Genomic DNA, 21,894 nt, shown 5'->3' with positions numbered 1-21,894 from the left:
GACAACAAAAGAAATAGCGTTCCATCTCATTAGTCGCGATCAGACTGCTTTAAAGCGTTTTTGTCTAACCGGTGGGGATTCAGCCTAACTCATGGAAGATTTTATTAATATATGCAGTATAGTACATAAAAAAGCCATTGCAGACTCGCCGAATCTGACGATCAATGGTGCAAGCAGGGTAGGCTAGAAAAACAACTAGCCTGCACTGAGGTTCGAACTCGACCTCCACTCATACCGGGGCCGTCGCTCTACTAACTGATCTACACTTCGTATTGAAGGGTTCCACCGCAGTGCCATACAATAAAAGATGCACAATTTGCACGTACATAAATGTGTTAACAACTGAGATCTAGCCATTCTAAAGCTGCTTTTCTTACTGCAAGCTAGTTGTTTTTCTAGCCTGCCCTGCTTGCATCATTGATCAACAGATTCGGTGAGTCTGCAATGGCTTTCGGTGTACGGTACTAATGATACATAAGCCCTAATCGTTGGCCAAAAAGAAGCGAAGGGCAATCTCTCAGTTGTTAACACACATATATGTGTGCACATCTTTCGTTGTATATACAGCATAGGCCTGTACGTGTAGGCCTAGTGTTAGGTCAAATTAGAAATATGGGACTTGTGCGAACACAAACCTGAATTTTGCCAACACTTATTCAACACAAAAGTAAACTAATTAGCACTGAGAATATTGCCGAAATGACCTAATTTTGTCATACATGCTCTTTCGAATGCAGACAAAACAAGTTAATTGTTATTTTAGGGGTAAAGTTATAGCCTACATCCGAATACAGGAATGTAAGTAGAATAATTTTATCACTGGAACGATGATATTTTTTAAAAATTACGTTGCTAAGCTAAGTTGAAAATTAAGAAACCTCGGCCATATTAGTTTTCTTATTTTTCACTTTTGTGCTCTTCGTCAACCGTCTGGTTAACACCGGTTCGGTCTGTATTTTATAAATTTTAAGTGTTTGTTTGACACTGTCTCCATTTGGCTTTATGATAGTTAGATATTAGCATGTTTTATAATATTATAAGATCGTGTAGTAACGGTAATCGCCTGATACTAAACCTAAAATGGTATGTATCGTTGCCGATCTGGCACCAAATTGATAAAACGTAGGTATTCTAGCGGTATTTGCGGCGAACACGGCGATTTCTTTTCGCAAAGCTTAAACAACTGAAGAAAATTATTGTCTTCATGCCAAACTAAATTGTTGGTTTAATAAACCTGGAAAAGACGCCATTTGGTATCGGTACGGACAGCCGGACGTTTTCCAAAACATGTCATATAGGTTGTACAAATAAATCCCACGTATCGTAAATTGCTAGTTGCAGATAAATGGAGCTTGAAAAAATGGATTTTCACCCTGACGACAATATTAGTTCAGGAAATGTAAAACCATCTAAAATAGGAGCAGTTTTTTACATGTTTTAACATAGGCTATGAAGAATAATGTTCTTGCAAACGAATCTTGCTCATTATATAAAGTCTGAAAATAAGCAAAGGAACGAAGTTGTATTAAAACGGTAAAAACACAGTAAAATCAATACACAGTTTATATGCAAAACAGTGGGAAAACATAAAAAGTTTTAAAACAAAGTGAAGAATTAAATTGAACTTAATCACAGCAAGTAGTGAAAACAAGGCAATGCACAATTTCTTGAGAACTTGTGGAAATACAAAATTAACCTGAAAAAAGTAGAGGAAAAATAAAAACGAAAAGCTTCACAGAGCTGCATGATTAAAAACCTGGTAACACAATCGAAGTTCAAACAGAATGCTGAATAAAAACATATATACAAGATTCTCGACAATCCAGGTTCATGATTAAAACTTACAGTTGGGGTTAAAACACAAAACACTGCCAATTTTCAGATGATTGCCAGCATGCAAATCTCCAGCAAAGGGATGCAGAACTGTCTCAGGAGGGTTTTGAGTTGTTTTGACATTGTCAAACTGCATATGGGAATAATCCACACCTTTGAAGGGCTCATTCCGCACTGTATTCTTCTGTCCTTGATAGCCTTTGTTAAACATAGGAGGCATTGGGATTTTATTTGAAGTGGTGGTGCCAAATGGCATAGCTGGCTGCAGGATGTTATGTTTTGTCTGTGGAATTACAGAGAGTTGGGGCATACTTGCATATCGTTGGTGGGCCTCAAACAGGTTTGATTGTGGCAGTGGGACAGTGAATGGCAAGGGCATTGGCTGGAAATAAGTAGTGCCCTGGCAAAATCTTTCTATTACTCTTTTCTGGGGAACAACTACTGGCACTCTTTGGTCATATTTGGAAACACTGTTCAGCTTTTTGGGCCTGAAATATGCTCTATTGATCTTTAACTCATAACCGTCCATTGTAAATTCCCTGCCTCGCTGATACAAACTGAGCACTGCATTTGCTGCATCGATGCTACTAAAAGTAACAAAGGCGTAAAAGCTTGGGCCGTCCTCGATGATATTGATCTGAATAATCTCGCCAAAGCGTCGGAACATATTGGTCATGCGGCGCTGAGTTACCGTGGCTGGGATGTTGCCAACAAAAATTCGATTCTGAATGAAGTGAGACTTTTGATTGATGGGCTGCGGAACATAAGTTGGGGTAGAAATAGACGTAACAGAGCTGGGAGTTTCTTGCAAGCAAAGGCTGAACATTGCTTCTTCACTTTTATCTTTTTCCATGTTGCTGGTCGAGCAAAACACAATAGTTTTCGACAGGCTAAAATCTTTAAAATATCTAAAAATAAATTCAATTTCTTTCAAATTTATTAACAAAATGTACAATGGTATGAGTGGATATTTAAAAATTTTAAAGTGGTTTACTGCAGGACACTAAAGTCTTAAATCCATAGTTGAATTTACTAGTTATTTTTAAATTGAAATGTTTTACATCAGCAGGTTATTAAAATTGATCAAGAATCACATAATCATAAAAATGTTGTCCAACATTCACTAGTACACACTATTCAGCAGTGTTTTCCACTGTATGGGTTGCCCAATAATTGAATTTACAGACAGAGTAAACAAAAAAAGGTCCACAAAAATGGGCATCACAGAAATTGCAACCTGTTAGTGATTTATGCCCTACTTTGGTGTCCGGGTTAATAGCCTCTTTCTTTGGTTTTTTGTTTTGTTATAAAATAAGACATGCTTGTTATTTTTAGTGCTGATGGAGGTTGTCTCTAGTTTGCAAAATTGGCATCCATTTTAGTTGATTTATTTTTTGCTTGTTTGTTGTGTAGTAAAAAGTTAGGCACCACATAAAATGTATTAAAATACAAATTGTTTTTTTTGCTATGCATTATTTATAATGTAATTTTGGGTCACAAGATACACCAGATGGATATTTTAATAAATTTTAGGTCTTTTTGAAAAAAGATTACGAACCACTGCTAAACAGTATAGCTTGGCTTTAACATCTACCACAGGATTGAACACCACTAAAAGGCCATCTCCTACTGCATTTTGGTATAACAAACTGTGCTGCATGTACACACACCATCTTTCTTATTACAAAGGCACAATAATTTGTTTTCAATAAAGAGTCCTACCTCCTACGTAAGATTATTACAATAAAGAAGTTGCCATTTCTATGCCTGCTGCCACTCTAAGCTATCGCACCAAACATTTTTTTCATTTCTATAACACCCATATTTTAGTCTATCTTGGATTACTTTAGACATGGAATATAGTTTTTAGTCCAGAAAGATTGTTACAATTAAAAAACATAAACTTTGAGGTCTGTTTTTGGGGGGGATAAAGTGCAAAAACATAAGAATGATTTATGGTTTTTTAGAGTGAATACATATCTCCGACAATATCAACGAAAATAATTTATCCAAACAAGACTCAGTGGTATAATCACACATTGGGCAAACAGCATATTCCAGAAAAAAAGAACAAACCTAACAAAAACTAATATTTTATTATCGACATAATTATAATGTCAAACAATGGCGCTGGTCTAGAATCCTACCACATATTTGTTTAACATTATTATGGTTAGGGTAGGTCGAGTGTTATTATTATATTAATTCTCATTTTTATTTCTTCCTTCAAATTAAACTTTGACGACTCGCTTCATTACTGTAACCAAAAATATGGATTAAGTGTTAAGGCTGGTTTAACAGCCTTTACTATTCTGAAATTAATACATTTAAAGCTATTCACATCCTTTTCTGGCGAACAATCACCGGTCCTATTACCATGTGGAACATAAAATAAAAATGGCGTCCTCCACCGCGCGGGAAATCTTTTTTTAACGCCACATGAAAAAAATTAAAAACTGCACATAAGAATATATAAAAATGGTTTTATTTATTTTTTGTTACGTAAATGTATTTTCAGTAAAGAATACATACCAAGTTTATATGCGACGCAAATTTATTGAAAAAAGTGGCAAATTCTATTTAGCGAAAAAAAAAATAAATAAATAAAAACAAATGCTAATGTCTCAAATAAATAGGACAACCAGATACCACATTAAAAAATCAAAACATTAAATAACATAATAATAATACGAACTGAATGAATATAACCATTTAATTCATATTTAGTAAGTTTTAAATATTTGTTTGTAATGTAAGCAATATTTTTTCTTCAATTCGATTACCTTATATGAGATTGTGGTACCTGGCTTTTTCCTGATTTGTTTGGTCGAAATATATTGTAAACAACAAGTGTCTAAAAACTTAAAACGCATGTATGAAAAAGATAGTTGTTTTTGTTTTCTGTTCTTCCTAATGATTTAAATGTCGAAATAGGGCATTGAATTTCAGTAAAAATGGCAGATTATAAAACTGCCCTTAACATGGAAGAAGAAGCAATGCAAAGTATGAAGAGGTCTCAAACTTTAAAAGGTTAGGCCTTGCAGCTCTTGTTTTGCTTAATCTCATTCCCACTGACGGACTGACCAGTCTGTTTTTTAAGGTTTTAATATGCTGATACATGCATATAAAAATTTTTGATGATGTTTTTTCTATTAAAAGTGTCGTGGGGCTCAAGGCTAAACTTTGCAATCTTGAGTCTCCACAAAAAATCATATTTCTTTTGTCATTTGTTCTTAAAAAAAATAATTTTAAAAAAAAGTTCTAAAAAAATAATTTAAAATAACTCGGTTTTATCAGCGCAAGCAGTAAATTGCTGGAAAACTAAAAACAATTGTTGCATTTACATAATAATTAATTATGAATTATTGCCCGCTTCCAAACCAATTGTTATATTTGTTAGTTTCTGCACCACTCTTGTTTTTTACAGATACAAAACATGGAATATGCAATCCAATGGTCTCCCACAATGACGATAAATTTGCTGCTAAGCGCCAGCAAATTAAATCAACTGGTGGCATCCCGGATTTAATGTCGTTCAATGAAGCTTCCAAACAGGGAGGCATAAACGATTGGTTAGCATTTGAGCAATCCACTTCTACCACTGCATCAAACACACAATACAACGCAACCATTAAAAATGTAATGTCACTCTACGATTCAAATCAGGCGGCCAACCAACCATTCCATCCTTCTGTTTGGAAAAGTCCAAGCCACAGTTCCAGCACTTTCTTGCCAAGACGATGTTCAAGTCCATTTGCACCAGCAACACCCCAAAAAGCCCCAGCAACATTTGGGTATCCTTCTCAGGGCAGCCATAATTTCAGTCAACATGCAACCCAGAACAGCACAGCTTTTTCAAACCTGACTGCATTTGCACATAGCAGATCCTCTCTGTCAAGCCATAGCTCCCTGCATTCTGCCCATGTTCCACTCAGCAAAAACCTCTCTCACCCAGCCAGTTTGAACTTGTTTGGTCAAGAACCATTTTCACAAACCCGTGCCTCTGAAAGAAATAAATCACCTATGGCGGGCTCACCCATGAGGAAAAACGCCTCTTGGAAGCAGTTCGAAGATGGGAACAATTTCAACAACGCCGGTCACTCCCCAACAAATGTAAACCCCAAGTCGGATATCAATTTTGATGAAGGTTATTTCTTTCATTTTTAATTACATATGAATTATTCATATAAACTTTTAATTGAAGGTGGTTAATTGTAAAATTAATTTTGAAGCCTTGAAAGGTGTGTATTTTTTATTTTCCTTTATTAAATTCTTTTGTGTTGACTCAAGTGTGTACAAATTTACCTGGTTAAGTCTGTTTTAAAAGAAACTCTTGCTTTTCTAAACAATTATTTTTAAACAGCATTTCAGAAGCCCAACTCCAGAACCTCATCAGTACAAACTAACACCAGCAGTGGATCTGGGGGAGGGAGCGCCGACCCAATGGACAACATCTTCATGGATTGGTTCAACGATCAGCTGATTAAAGGGGACGCAACTCAGTCTCCGAAGCGAGAAGTTTTTGCCATTTTGCCCCCTAAGCCTCCACCAACCTGGGTGGATTTGGACCCCTTAGCACAAAGCGAAAGTGAGTGGCAGTTTTATTTTGCTCGTTGTTTTGTTTGATGCAATTGTGAAATACAGGTACATGTGCCTTGAAAAAGTTAACATTTAAACAAAATTGCCAGGCAGGCAAAGTTACCTTGAAAGTTATTTTGCTAGCAAGATTTTTTTGTTAAGTCTAGCCAACTCTATTAATTGTCATAAGTGGCTTTCAATGACGGAGAAAATTACTTCCATGGTTGTTTTAAAATATTGAATACTAAATATATTCTGATAGTATAAAAACAGTCACTGAATTGTTGATTTCCATGAGATTTGACTTATAATTGTTTTTGTTATTTTTTGTTTTTACACTTCTTTTTTCAGATTTAAATTTTGCAGAAGATATGCCTGATGGAATTGGGGTGAGTGTTTAAATATTGTTTTCATAGTTAAATACCATTCCTGTGTGTATTTTTTAAATATTTGTAAACAGCATTTGACCAATTCTAAGTAATTGACACCGTATAGTGGCCAGTGCTGTTTCCCTGATTCATCCATTTTACAATAAATCATTTTCGTCAGTGAACAAAGTTAATATTTTAAATAAAACCGAACGAAAACAGTAATTGTTAATAGTTGAAATTCGGCATACTGCTAATGTTATTTGTTGTAGGTAAGATGATCCAGAGCTCTAGTATGCTAAAATTAAAAAAAAAAGTGATTTCTAATTGCATAATCGTCATTAATTAAATACTGTGTTGTTTTAATAACCATTATTTTGGGCTAAACATCCAAGTATAAGTACAACCAATAAATTGTAGTACTGCCAACTGGTTTTAAATGTTTGTCTGGTCCAACATAGTTAGATATCAAATTTAATGTGATTGAGATTCTCACAGCCTTTTTTTCGATATATGCAGGCCAATGGCTTAAAACAATAATAAATGTATTCCTTTGTTGCTGATTGCATAAGCTAGTAGACTGAGTTTCTAGGAGGAAGTCATTTATTGAATTGGGTTTAGTTCCAGACAGCACTTTCTTTGCCTCAATTGACTCTGATTTGATTCGCAGGATTCCACAGCTATGCAAAATTGGAAATGTGAGAATGCCAGTGGATTACAAGGTATTGACCATTATGACATTTTGTGCAGATGCTTGTGCTAGTTATGAGATGTCATTTGTCACTTAATTCAATGTAAATTTGTTTGATTGAGAGCTTAGAGACTAAATGACAAGAAAAGAAAAAAAAGTTGCGCCAGTGTACATTGGATTAAGGAGTTTTGTTTACCTAGTTAGCTTAATTTCATAAACAGCTATAACAAAGTAGGGAATGGTGTGTGAGTTTTAGTTTGAATCCTATATTATGTAACCTTATTTGTGGAAGAATACTATTACAATAATAAACACTCTCAAAAGATAGTAATCAAATTTTAACAACTTGGTGTGCAAACATTTCAAGTCTTATTGGCAAACAGTATTTTTTTAATGTTGTGTTTAATTTTTTTTAGGCCAATTTAATATGATATTACGTCAGGTGGTAAAATATATTAAAATACCTAAAAACCTGCATTGAATCGTTTTGATTAAAATCTAATCAGTTAATTTAATAAACAGTATATTTTGCCTGGCACTATCTGATTCACGTAACTCCAAGCTTACTGTATTCTAAAAAAAAATTAAACAACATATAAGTGTGTTAATTTATTATGTTGTACAACTAATGACCAAGTTTAATATAACAATTTTTTGCTTGGAACTTTTTACAAACATTTTTACAATTGTAGATAATCAAAATGATGATTGTGTTCCTCAAGCAACACAAGAAAAGGTATTACACAATTTTTAAATAAAAACGAGTCCTAGTATGAGTTTTTATATTTGTGAACCTTTTTCTCTGTATTTTCTTTAAAGATATATCAATTTTATTTTATTAGTTTAGATGCAAATACTTTACATATTAACTTATTCGGGCACCGTCATTCAATGAAAGTATTAATAGCAAACTTTGCGGTTTTCAGTGTTTGTATTATGTGCTGTATGGGGTCAACAGTGTAAAGATTTCATTCTGCATTGTGTATAGCCAACTTTTTAAATAACTTAAAAAACATCACGGTTGGCACCAAATATTTAAGTACAGAAAGTCTTTGATTGTGTCTGAATTAATTTGCGTGTTTGAATTTATTTTATGTGTGTTAGGAAAAGTGCTCTATTAAAAACAATTTTCCAACTATTTGAAATAGTTTCATCCATGCATTTGTACTGTGTTGTTTTTAAATTTTATTCAAAACACGCCAAGTAGATCAATTTTAAGTCTTTGAAAGCCTATCCCTATTTTTTAAAGTTGTATTTAAATGTGTGACAACCCTGATTACATGCTGCCCAATTTTAAATAATAAAAACCTTTTGTTCTGGCTCAGCAAATCAGCAAAGAATCGACAATCCTTGTTGGATACGATTCGGAACTGGATCACTTCTGTCGAGTGATAGAAGACCTGAGGTCAAGGTTCAAACATGTTGATCCAATATCAAACCCCGGCCATGTTGTTGGTCACATTATGTCCCAAAACCAGTGGATGGATGAAAAAGGGGGTGGGTGCATTTTTCTCAAACTTATTTTATTAACCTCATTGTTTTGTGAGCAATATTACTGTTTTCCTTGATCCTAAACATGTGCATTTGTCAAGATGTAAGGAAAACTAGCAGGTTAATCTAATTTCAAAATAGAAAATCTCTTATTTGTATATGAACTAAAAAAACTAAAAGTTCTGCCACTATATGTAGATGCACTTTGTCGCTACTCTTTTGATAAAAATATCAGGTTGCGTTTAAAGTTATTCACTATAAACCCGCTATCTCAGTAAAATGTTTTGCATTTTATGAAGGGCAGTTTGATAATGGCCAATTTTGAAATGGTTACTTTTTGCGTTTAGAACCATGCTGCCAAGTCTTAAAAATGGATCTAATGTCAATCACTCTTATCATTGCTTTTAGTTAGTCTACCTTCAAAATTTCTAAAACTAACCACTCAATTAGCTCAGCACCTACACTTTAATGGCTGCTGACTTGTTAATAGGAAACCAGCAAAATTTGCGGGCCACTGCAACTTAAACTTTAACTCCTTCACTGTGTTTTCAGCTCAAATCATCCATGAAGACATTGAAAGCACAGTTCGGGTTTCTATTATCACAGAGGGAAACTCCCAACCTGTAACATTTGAGTGTGATGGTAAGTCAACCACTGCAAGTTTTACCTCTTACAATACATTTATTTAAATGAGATTTATGCTCAAAGATTGCTTTGGAAATTTTGCTTACAATTTTAATTGATTCATTAGAATTCCTTTTTAAATGTCTCATTATACAGATACTTACTTTTCGAATTTATTTCTCAAGATAATTTGTAGAATAATTTTTATTCTTAAACAAAATATATATGGCATGAATATGTAATATTTTTTTTCATAAATCTGTTTCAGTCAATGCATCAATAGAACACATTGTCAGTCAGGCTCTGTGTATTGCATATGAAGATATTTCCCTTGTTTCTGCTGATGACTACACCTTTAAAGTTGTTGGCAGACAAGAATATTTATTGAGGTATATTCAATACGCTATAACTGTTATTTAAGAAACATATTTTTTACTTAAATTTAAATTAGAGTACTAGCCACTTAATGTTGGTTAGGGCAAAGCTAAATTCCTTTTAAAATATAAAAATTAACTTTATATTTGTTCTATGTTCTTGACAGTCTAATGTAGTAGTTCTCAAACTTTTTCACCTTCTAGCACACTAAAAAAAAAACTGTCAATAGGCACGACACACTTCTTTAAAAATACATCATCAGAAAACATTTATAATTCTCACTTATTAGATGAAAGGAGAACTTTTTGCAGTTAATTAACTTATAATGTGGATTCAAGTCTTGCTTGATTACATTCATGCCTACATGTAATACTGAACACTGTTTAACAACCACTGGTCCAATGTATCATATTTTGCAGTGTAAAGGTCAGAAACTTTAGCAAACACAACCCAAATAGGCCTGATACCAACTTATTGTGGTAAACTTAAATAAGTAAATAGTAAGCACTGTCTCACACATTTTATTTTCAGCAAATCACAGCTCAGTGCATACCGCTACGTTCAGGAGTGCTGCAAATATGAACGTGATGTCGACCTAGAACTTGTTCATCATAGCAAAGTTGACTGCTCTCTCAAAAGAACAGTAAGCCTTAAATTAAGCAGTTGCCATTGTTTTCAAAAAGATTAACCTAAACAGTGGTGGGAAAAATATTTGTCACCAAATTAATAAAACTGGTTTAACAAAGGTTTGAATGTCAATACATGAAAACCTAATTGCCCTGCATGTTTTCATTAAGATATTTCTATGAAACCCCAAGTTTATAACTCTGTTTTAAACTATTTATCATTTTGGTGATTTATTTTTTGTTTACTGTCATGTGTTTTTCTATTTATTCTCATTTAAATTGAACAAAAAAAAAATCAACATACATGCTAGTGTAACGTTTCACATAGAAAATTTTGCTAGTAAGTTTGTGTTGAAACTTACACCCTTTTCTTAATTATTTAAATGTAATTACAAGAATATTTGTAAATAGTTATTTAATAGCTGGCAATTTGTTATATATACCTGTTTGTAGGTATTTTGTAGCTGACAGTCTAATACAATTTAGAAACTGGTCCATTGTGTACTTTACAGCATTTTGCATAATATCCTATAAAGGGCAATGAATGAATCATGTCAAATGCATCCTGCCACATTTCTGACATTTATTTCCATTTCCTTAATGGGATAGCTACGAAGTGTTGATATTATCATATTTGGGAAGTGGTATTGATTTGTCAGTCAAAATGTGAGCATTCTGTTATGTACCACCACTGTTTATAAACCATTCCTGGTAATAGTTTAGTTGCTTTTAGTTACATTGATGTATAAAGAAATATGAATAATTATTGCAAATCAAAAGTTTACAAAAAAAAATAGATTTATAAGAATGCACACCTTGTAAACTATGTTAAATTTAAGGCTGTTTTGTATATATATATATATATATATATATATATATTGGAAATTTTATCTGTATCTTTTTTCTTAGTCTGTAGATGATGGAAAACTAAATCTAAAAACTGACTTCCGTGAAGTGTTGGAAAAACCTAACACCATTATGACAAGGTAATGTTGTATCCAAAAATACACAGTTATAATCACAATCACAGCATGTCCAAAGTAAACCATTACTACATGTTTGAAATATATATTACTTTGTCTTATTTGTTTTCTGCTGATTGTTGTCCTCAGAGAAAACATATTGGTCCTCTGGGAAGCATTTTACAAAGAAGAAGAAGCGCTGATGAAGGATTTAGAGATGGTAGGTTTTGTAAGTCTTATAACTATTCCAAAAATTATCATTATGTTATTTATTTATTTCATATAATTGTATTTGCCCTAATAAAATATAATTAATTTCATTCATTTTATAAACAGTTTATGTTAAGTAAATTGTAGCAGATGGCTGTCATTTCTATTAATAAACCTGAAAACCCTAAATCTTGAGTTGTTTGTTGACTTTTTGTTAAAATTACAGTGATATTACCTGTGTCATATACATATGGTCATTAAATCAAAAGGCTGGCTGATGAAGTAATAAATATTGATTATTTTTCTTCTCCTGTTTAATAACTAAAAAACACACAGTGAGCTGTTTACACTAATTAGCAGAAAACTACCCATAGCTAGTGTTGGAATTTAAGTTTTTTACAGTCTTAAAAATAAAAAAAAATAAAAAAATTTATTAGATCAACCTTTTTTGCTTCGTTGAATAATGGAGGACCCACCTAATTTTCAAAATAAGGAAAATTGAAAAAATCATTGCACAATAATTACTGAAACATTCAGTTAAGTACTCAGTCAATTATTTACTGAATGCAGTCTATCCAAAGTTCTCAAAAAGGATATGCTCCAGTATTGGTCAATAAATTAAAAACATGTTGCGCCGACCCCTTAAAAAATTTTCACAGGCCCTAAGTTTGCGGACCCCAGTTTAAGAATTCTATGCTTAAAATACTTTTTACCAACAGGATTCCTCGGGAACCACTCCGCTTCAGCACCAATGCGAACGTGTCATTCAGTCCGTAAAGGCGATGTGCTGTGCTCTCGGTGGAATAGAAACAGTAGAAACTACAGAGGCTGTTAAGCGCCTCAGAGCGGCCATAAACAGGCCTACAACTTCACCAGCTAAATCCCCAGCAATTCCAGGTGAGTCTCAATTGTTTAAAATGGCATTTCTAAGCTACAGTTGTGATTTAAGTTTTGGGTTGTTTAAAGAAAAAAAGTGTATTACTTAGGGTGCATTTTTTTACCATATTGGATTTAAAAATAGTCTTGTGGGGTAGCAACCTAAATATAAAGGCATTTTATAATAATTTGAAGACAATTGACTGTGGTCAAGTTAACATATCAATTGATGTTGTAGCTTGTCAGATTAATATACATTGCTAATCAAGGGGCACTAAACATATTGCTGATTTGTTACTAGGGATGTTCAAAGTAGAATCCCAAGGTATTCTAGAATAATAGGTTTCGAATCAAGAATAACAAATCCAGAATAGCGAATCCTAGTATATTTTTATTAAATTATTTATCCTCGATTTTGTTTGGGGAAGGGATTAATCTTAATCTACCCTACAGGGCCCACAATCACAGCAATAAATCGCCCAAACAATTTTCTAACATGTGTACATTATAATTAAAAAACTCTCTCATATGTTTAACATTCTTAACAACTGTCATCTGAAGCCGTTCTGTAAACTGTAATATGTCAACTGTCCAGGTTGTGTCCAAAACTTATATTTTTGCCAATAGTGAGAAAATGCAACACTCCACATAGAAGTCTTAAGCAATTCGGTCCTGATTTTGAAAGCATTGTTAAGTCTTATTGCTTCTTTTTTGACTAACATGATCTGTTATGCAGTCAAATGATGTACTGCAAAGAATACAAAGTTATTATTGACATAACGAATTCTTGACAATTACGTTGTGCATAACTGCATAACTTCCCTGAATATTGGCCTAAAGTTGACCTGAAGTAACCCCATAGCGCATTTTGTGGACGGCCAGCACGTTTTGCAACGCTATGTTACTTTTGCAACTTAACGCATTTAGGGAAATTGCGAACTCCACACCTGACATTACACGTTAGCCGCTCGCCCAATAACGCTTGATTGACACTTAATTATTAGACGAACGTTATCGCGAGACGCGGTAATTGGTCGCCCGAAAAAACGCTGACACTGCACTACGAGGTTACATTTAAAGCAAGCACTATAAATTGGTCGCCGCGGCGACAGGCCAACTTACCACACGCGTTTGTGCAATTAGGCGCAACAATCCGCAGTAAAACATTAAATTATATCGGTTCCAATTACCCGAAATAAATGGCAGAATTGGATTCGAATCCCATCTGGATTCGAATCCAAGGATTCGATATTCTACTTTGAGCATCCCTACCCACTAAACTTAGAATCTAAATTTACTATAATTTCGATATATATGATAAGGACATGTTAGTTATTTTTCTAAAGCAAAGTTAAACACTTTTCAAAAAGCAAACATTTAAATTTCTGATATTTTTCGGTTATTTTGCAACGACAATTTGTTACCTAAAAAACTTATTTATCTTTTCTCAGTGGTCAAAGATCTTGTTGGTATTTCATCGACAACTGACGCGAAATCACCATTTTCACCTAGACACAAAAAAACGCAAGATGCAATCGATCATCTTACAAAAGTACTCCAGGATTTTGTGGAACTGTATTGTCAGGTGAGTAACTTAAGAAATAAGGCTATTTTAAGATGTTTTTTAACATCATTTATTTTTGTATACAAGTGGAAGTATAATGTTTAGTATATATTTTATATTCTTTTAATTTTTTGGATAGGTAAACTGATAAAAATAGTTTTTTTCCCATGTAATACCAATTTACATATGTATTTAAAACTTGGTATAATCAAACAATTTCCTTCGCCTATATTTATATTTAAAACCGTCAGACTATTTGCCTTGTACTTAAGCATGTAAAACTACAGCATGACCTTAATTGGTCTAAAAAAGTTTTCATATTTTCTTGGAAAAAGTTCTAGTCAACATTTATCCAAGAAAGTCTATATAAAAAAATGATCTAGGATAAATTAAATAAACTTAATAAATAAAAGTTTATAAAGGTTTTTTCAATATTTTTAGTTTTTGTTTATAAATTAGTTTAAAAGTTACAATTTTTTTAGTCCCATGAGTCCGACTTCTATTCTGAAGACTCGTCTCCTTCAAAACCCATCAAGGTCAATGCCATTCCATCGACTGCTGTTAAGGATTTGTATTCTGTGTGCATTGTGTCTGCACATCGGATTCCAAAAACCTGGGAGACAACGTAAGTACTGATTTCAAACCTTTCAAAAGCACAATCAGGGCACGAATATGAATTTACCTAAAAATGTGTCTGATAGTTGTTATAAAATTTCTGCCAAATTCTTTTGCATAAATGTTAACAAAGTAAGGCTGTTGGCTCTGATAAACGTACCATTGTACTGTTGGACATGTCATAAATAAATTCGGTAGAAATTCTATTTTTGTGCCGCCTTTGATTTGCATAATTGATTGGCCAATCATGCCAACTTTTTGACAAGGAACGGTACGCCCTAGCGCTAGGTTATCAATCACTTGGTGACTGACTAATTGATAAATTTTATAATGCAGTTCTAATCGTTCAACTATTATGAGTCAGTGTTTGGATTTTCCATCACTATTTTTATGCAAATGCTTGATGAAATGTTGTGTGCAGTGCCTTATGTCCATATTCCCTTTTATGTGCTAACCAATAACCATTTATATATAAATGTTTTTATACATGTTTGAACTCGCTGATGAATATCCAAAAACCGTTTTTTCGCTAATTTTCGAAATGTTTGTTTTATTTGAAATAATTTGAAACGTATTTCATTATGCATACACACAAGCTCGGATAATGCCCTGAACCAAACAATTACCTTTTTTAGCTAGAAGGATTTTTCTTAGGTATGAAGAATTTTTTACGGTCTGCTCCCTTTGGCACGGACAGCAGCGTATTTCCCACAAGTTGATACAAACCCCAACCACAAAACCCCTGAAGGGTTTTTACCAGAGATTGATATGGGAAAAGTGGTAAGTATATAAGTGTATAATGTTTTGAGGCCAAACTGTTCTTTCCGATTTGATTTGTATAGGCAAATTACAGTCCGTACAAGTGTTGTACACAAGTTAGTTTTAAATTACTCATGTCCATCAAGTCATTTGAGAAAATAAGTAAAGTCAAAGTCAAGTCTTTTATTAAAAAAAACCAGGTCAAGTCCCATTCCAAATCATCAGTTGCCTAAGTTAAGCCTTACGTGCAGAAATTAAGATAAATAGCTCCATTTAAAAAAAAAACTAATTTTAACCTTAGTCATTTAATTTTAACTTACGTCCAATTAAGTAATTTGTCCGAAATACTTAAGTCGAGTCAAGTCATTTGAAAACAGTAATTGGTGTGCTGCACTTATGTCAAGTCATGTTTAGGTCATTACAACACTGGTATGAACAAGGGAAAGTGAGTTTTGTCATTCAGTACCGCATTGACTTTCCTTTCAAACGTATCAGTGCATTGTTGTCTTTTTTCCTTTGTAAACATTACATTGTTGCTTTATGGCGCCGTTAAAAGAAGTAGTTGATTTGATGCCGGTACTTACTATTGTCAAAACATTGGTGACTGGCAATCTCCGTTTTGTGCACAAAGTTAGCCACGATTATTTTTTTAAAGTATTTTTGACCAGTGTTGTAAAATGACTTCACTTATGTCTTATGTGTACTTTAGTCACTGTTTTCAAATGACTTGACTTGACAAGTTTTTGGGGGAAAGTTACTTGACTGGACTTAATTATTTTGGACAAATGACTTGGGTTAAAATTAATGTTTTCATCAAGAATTTTTATAAAATTGGGTTATTTGTCTCAAGTTTTTCACATAATATCATTTGCTTGCTATTCGTTGCGTTCTGTGTTATTTTTTGCTTGGGTTAGTATTCGGACGAGTTTACCAATTTTAATAGTTTAACGTTTTATTTAACGTTTTATAAAGACAAGGAGTTGGTTTGGAATTAACTTGCTTTAAATATGACTTGGCTGGGACTTGACTTGTTATTTGTCTAACTTACTTTAATTTTCTTTTAGTTTAGATACGTTACGTTTTTTCTACACAGGCTCGACTTCGATGTTGCAGTCCACGATTTACCACTGGAAATTGTCTTGAAGATTTCCATCTACGGATCAACCCCATCGGAAGAAAAGTCCTCCCCGAAATGCCTGGTCCAAATTAACACTCCACTTTTCGATACAAACAGGTTTATACATGTTTTTTTGTATACAGTTAGATTTGTTGTTTCTATAGCTGTCTTTGTCATTGTTTTGTTGCGATTGGCTTTTATGTATATGCTAGCAATGGCCTCCTGTGTATGGTGGGAATGTTGGCGATGTGATTGGTAAGAAAATTTTACCTTAAATCTGAATGAGTTATTTGTCATCAAATATTGTTTGGAGGATTATTTGAAAGTGTTTTAACAAACAGATCGTATTTACTTCAAAAGTTAGTAATACTTTATTTTCGAAATAGCTTCAGCATTTAACAAAAAAGAAGCTTCTTTCAGTGCCTTCTCACTGTGGTGAAACTGAATAGAGAGTTATTCGAAACATTCAAAATGAAACCTACTTCCGCATGGGCTTTGATATTTTTACTACGTCTTACTACAACCTCCAACCATTATGCTTCAAAGCTTTTTTCAAAATCGTAGTTGCAAATTACTAAATATAAATAGTGTTCTTGTTTAAATATAAGTTGGTATTGTAGTGCTTTTTGAATATAGTGTGTTGTGTACAGACCCTTTTAAGAGTTGACCCTCTGGTATAAATAAACATTATGCAGCATTACCCAAATCGTCGGCAAATACTCTGTCTAACTCTGGACTAACAAGCAACCTCTTATGGCTTAAAAGTCCGATGGGTTATAATACAAAAATTATCGTTTTTGCACCTTAACTAGTTGCATACAGTAATCTTCAAATGTATTTAAACCAGTCATTCCTAAACTTGTTTGGCTCGCGGCACACTAACAAAATCTTAACTATTTCGCGGCACACTTTTAACAAAACAACAATAGAGTAGTTTTACAATCGCCCTTAGCACACGACAAACGATATGTAAAATATCTCAAAATTGTTAATTTGTAATGAATACGCTTGGTATGTGTTTCCACAACAGAGCACATAATGCCGACGATAAAAGTTCTAAAATTTGATAATAGCTTTGAGAAGCTGATTTTTGATTTTGTAATGAATAGTGCGTATTTCAGTTTAAAATGCTTGCGTTTATGCCTATTGGTAATACAAATACTCTCTTATCCAAAATTACAGGCATTCTAGTGTGCCACGGCACACAGTTTGGGAATCACTAGTTTAAACACTAAAACATTGTACTGTTGTATTTTAACTTGTTTAACGATAAGAATCACTACGATAGAATCCTAAAGCACGGATCGCACATCTTCGGCATGTGGGACATGGCCACCGTCCCAAAAGCGGAAGGCGAACGCCACGTCATCTACCACTGCTTCGATGACGTCATCAACACCGAAAGTGTCGTCATACACGTCAACTTTTCCGAAGAGAAATGGCCGACGCGCGTGGTCAAATTTCCAGAGATAGTCGGAGCAGGCAACAACGGGTTAGCAATTTTTTTTTTACATTTGTGAACGTTTTTCTTTGTTTATGTTGAGAAATTATTTCGAGAAATACGAAAAAAGCGTAATTGCTGAATTGAAGCTGGTTTAGTTTGCAACTTAACTCATACCATTGCGACTTGGATTGCGGCTGTAACGTACTTCATGACCCTCAGCAACGTCAACAACTTCCCTTGTTTTGCTTATGGGCAAGCCATTCTTAATCGTGCTTTGCTTTTTTGATTGACATTTTTCAACTGAGAGTTGACCTGGTCTAGGTGGTTAATTAGCATTACTTGGTTTACAAACAGACCTTTAACATTTTCAGAGTTATTTTTGCATTTATTTTTATTTTGTCAATTTAACCCCGCTTTCAATTCTTGTAAAAATTATATTTTTATTTTGTTAGCTTGAATATAAATAACAAAGCCAAATAGGTCGAGTAAATATACATACTCTTTAGGAAGACGGTTCGATACATACTTGTATTAATTCGATTTATTTTTTTAGATTGTTTAATTTTTGTTTTTGTGTATTTTAAACTATATATGCCCTTTTCTACTTCAATAAAAGTTAACGATTTTATTTTAAGTCTAAATCGATTTTTTGAACTCTTTTTTGTACTCTGTTTTAAAGGCATTTTGTACTTTTTTCTAAGCAGAATTGATTTAATTGTTCCGCGTCTTACCATAACAAACCACCACAAGCATAATGCGTTTATTTCCAAATTTATGAACCCAGGAAGCTGCCAAAGCGACGGCATTCCGATATGTTGACCGACAAACAACAGGAGCTGATCAAGACCCTAGGCAAGGCCAAGCGAATGGTCGGTTCACTGTGCAACCTGAGTGAAAAGGAAAAGGAGATACTCTGGCAAAACAGAAGTGTGGTGGCTGCGCCGGACGGCGATGAGGCCCCGGGTTAGTGTTTTTATGTAGTTCCAATCTAAACCAGTGTTGTTTAAACATGGGGCTCGCGGTGTGGCTTGTATAACAGTGTTTTGTTTTGTTAGGCCCAAATTTTTTTATAATGGCGTGCCATTTTCGACAGTGTACGTATAGCACATATATATATATATATATATATATTGTATAAATAAAAGTTAGTAAAGTTTAACAAATTAAACCAATAATAAACAAATTTAGAACTTAAGTGTGTTGCCTGCGAGAATGACGCAAAATTATATTGTGGCCGCAATTTTGGTTCACCCAAGCAATTGATTTCACTGAAAAGCTGTTATTATAAAAAATCTTGAAAAAGTTTTTCCATGTATACAATTTATTGGCATGAAATTTTTGTTTATTTCGAACTTGTTTTTTGCTTGTCATCCCACGTGTTCAAAAGCATACTAGTTTTCGATTGGTTGAATAGGATATTTTTAAAAGTAACAACCACGAACTATTTAAAAGCGCTGTTAACTATCCTATAGTTTTCCCCGACAGTTTTAGCTTGACAGGTCTGCTACCGTTTTTAAGTGTATTTCTTGTCAATCCTGTTGTTGTAGGAAGCGTTTAAGTTGCAGCGTGTTTTTATCTAAACAAGCTAAGACAAAATTTACGTGGTGTTTTTGGTGTGCTCGCCGACCGCGAGTTTACCTCTGCCTAGCTACATAAAAAAAACTCCCAATCTGCTGAGCCTATTTTACTAGTTCGCTAAAGTCGGACCATAAAAACAGTCGTAAATATGTTCGAGGCTTCGTTTCGTGGTCAGTTTTTGGAAAATTTCTATGTCGGCGCAGACTTTCAGTCGAGCTGGTAAAAATAAATCCCTTTAAATTGTAAGTATAAAAATTGCCCGGCTTATTTTATTGCCTTGCGAGGCCATACTGTGAATACCAAACAGCCGTAAATATGGCACTGAGTTTTAAAATTTGCTTTAATAAAAGGCAATTAAAATTATGCCCTTAAGTAGATTGAGCTGCGAAAAATCCAACATCTTAAAATCTATGCTGTTTGCGTAAAAAGATACTGCTTGTTTCACTGATCTGCAAAAGCCATCGTTTCTTATTAAACAAGCGTAAATGCATACTACTGTGATTTTAGGGGCCGAGTCCTTTAAACCCCATATACCGTATTTTGATAATAGGCGCCATTGAAAGACAATTGATTTCCAAAAAAATATGGTTAATTTGATCGTTGTAAACCTTATATTATGTTACCTTACGACATATAACATTTGGAAATACAGTTGGACAAAGTATCACAACCTATCGGTTTCTACACAAAGCTGGATTGCCGACCGTTTACACGGTTATATTTATTAGGATCTGAGCAAGATATCTTATAAATTCAAGAAAACTGCTAGAGAAATAGGCAGACTTGTCGTATAACAATTAAATTCGAATTTACTGCCGTGCATAACATACTCTGTGGTGAATTGTGTTTTTTTCGGAATTTTGTATATTATACCACACAGTTCAAAGACACGTATGAACTCACTGTTACTTACGCTTACGCGAATGTTGCAACAACAAACTGCGGCCCGTGAGGTTGATTCTACCGGACCGTGACTGCCCTACTGGAGATAAAGCATAGTTTGCACATTGTTTTACGACTGCAATTAGAAACTAAATTTTGTTGAAATTTGAAACTGAACCACAGATTTATAAAGCATGACGCATATTTAATAAAGAGTTACTTATGTTGTGTTCGTTTAACAAACATCAATTCAATAAAGTTGGTACAAAATTATATCCAGCCCGCTATTGTCAGTCCTACAGTCCTTTATTGAAACAGTTTCGTGACCTCTGCTAGAGATTCTGTCCAGGACCTTACCCCTGAGCAAAAATATTTCAAAATCGCGAATTTTTTTTCGCGGTTGTAAAACCTCCACCTGATTGCCGTTAAATCAACAAAAAAATGAACAATGCTTGGTGATCGTCCTATTCGAGTACAATTCCCGACCCCGAATTCCTGGTCCTGACTAATAATAACCAACTCTATTTTTCCAACCTAGACCTAAGTCTCCCGCTGCTGCTACGATGCGTTCCTAGCTGGTCGCCGACCGCCTTCCACGCCCGAGACGCCTACGACCTTCTTGCCGCTTGGCCACAACGTCCGCAGCCCGAAGAGTCGCTCGCCCTTCTTACCTCGGGGTAAGTCTGAGTATATTCCTTTGACTCTACGCAGCAGTGTTGTAAACAAGTCATTTTGAAATAAAAGTCCGAGTCAAGTCATTTGAAAAATAACTTAAGTCCAAGTCAAGTCTGTTTGAATAAATAACAAGTCAAGCCTCTGTCCAAGTCATCGGTTTCCCAAGTCAAGTCCCAGTCAATTCATTATGAGAGCAAGTCAATTTTAAGTCATGTCATTCACATAAAAGTAAACTGTTAAACTATTAAAATTAGTACTTGTCAGATGATAAGCAACAATTTAACAAAAAAAAAGAACGCAATATACAGCAATAAAACTGTTTAATGTGTAAACTTGAAAAAGAAAAACACTAAATTTAATCCCAAGTTATTAGACAAAATGACTTAAGTCCAAGTCAAGTCATTTGTCAAAAGACTTAAGTCAAGTCAAGTCATTTCGGTCAAAAGACTTTTGTCAAGTCAAGTCATTTGAAAACAGTGACTTGAGTGCACTTAAAGTCAATGACTTAAGTCATTACAACACTGCTACCAGTATTGTGATAGCTCGAATTGAAATAATTAAGTAATTATTTTTTTATCGCGCAAAAGCACAGAGCAACGCGATTTTTAACGTGACGTATCTGTGTG

At 34.0% G+C, this 21,894-nt stretch overlaps 1 protein-coding gene across 1 annotated transcript in view; it reads left to right on the top strand.

The window, feature by feature from the left end:
• Positions 1-4,705: 4,705 nt before the first annotated feature.
• Positions 4,706-21,894, top strand: part of LOC146145449 (phosphatidylinositol 4-phosphate 3-kinase C2 domain-containing subunit alpha-like) — a 32,739-nt gene continuing 15,550 nt past the window's right edge. The window contains exons 1-20 of the mRNA XM_083390439.1: positions 4,706-4,863; positions 5,261-5,980; positions 6,197-6,421; positions 6,763-6,800; positions 7,450-7,501; positions 8,163-8,206; positions 8,796-8,967; positions 9,514-9,603; positions 9,854-9,974; positions 10,492-10,603; positions 11,496-11,572; positions 11,699-11,768; positions 12,478-12,655; positions 14,086-14,219; positions 14,681-14,823; positions 15,468-15,593; positions 16,666-16,806; positions 17,978-18,181; positions 18,918-19,096; positions 21,132-21,270. Coding sequence (XP_083246565.1) covers positions 4,788-4,863; positions 5,261-5,980; positions 6,197-6,421; positions 6,763-6,800; positions 7,450-7,501; positions 8,163-8,206; positions 8,796-8,967; positions 9,514-9,603; positions 9,854-9,974; positions 10,492-10,603; positions 11,496-11,572; positions 11,699-11,768; positions 12,478-12,655; positions 14,086-14,219; positions 14,681-14,823; positions 15,468-15,593; positions 16,666-16,806; positions 17,978-18,181; positions 18,918-19,096; positions 21,132-21,270 — 3,041 coding nt within the window. The 5' untranslated portion in view covers positions 4,706-4,787. The remainder of the gene's footprint in view (positions 4,864-5,260; positions 5,981-6,196; positions 6,422-6,762; positions 6,801-7,449; positions 7,502-8,162; positions 8,207-8,795; positions 8,968-9,513; positions 9,604-9,853; positions 9,975-10,491; positions 10,604-11,495; positions 11,573-11,698; positions 11,769-12,477; positions 12,656-14,085; positions 14,220-14,680; positions 14,824-15,467; positions 15,594-16,665; positions 16,807-17,977; positions 18,182-18,917; positions 19,097-21,131; positions 21,271-21,894) is intronic.

The sequence above is a fragment of the Ascidiella aspersa genome, chromosome 5 (genome assembly GCF_963924565.1).
Source record: "Ascidiella aspersa chromosome 5, kaAscAspe10.2, whole genome shotgun sequence".
Taxonomy (NCBI): domain Eukaryota; kingdom Metazoa; phylum Chordata; class Ascidiacea; order Phlebobranchia; family Ascidiidae; genus Ascidiella; species Ascidiella aspersa.
The sequence above is the reverse complement of the archived record's forward strand: the minus strand, read 5'-3'. Positions and strand labels throughout refer to the sequence as shown.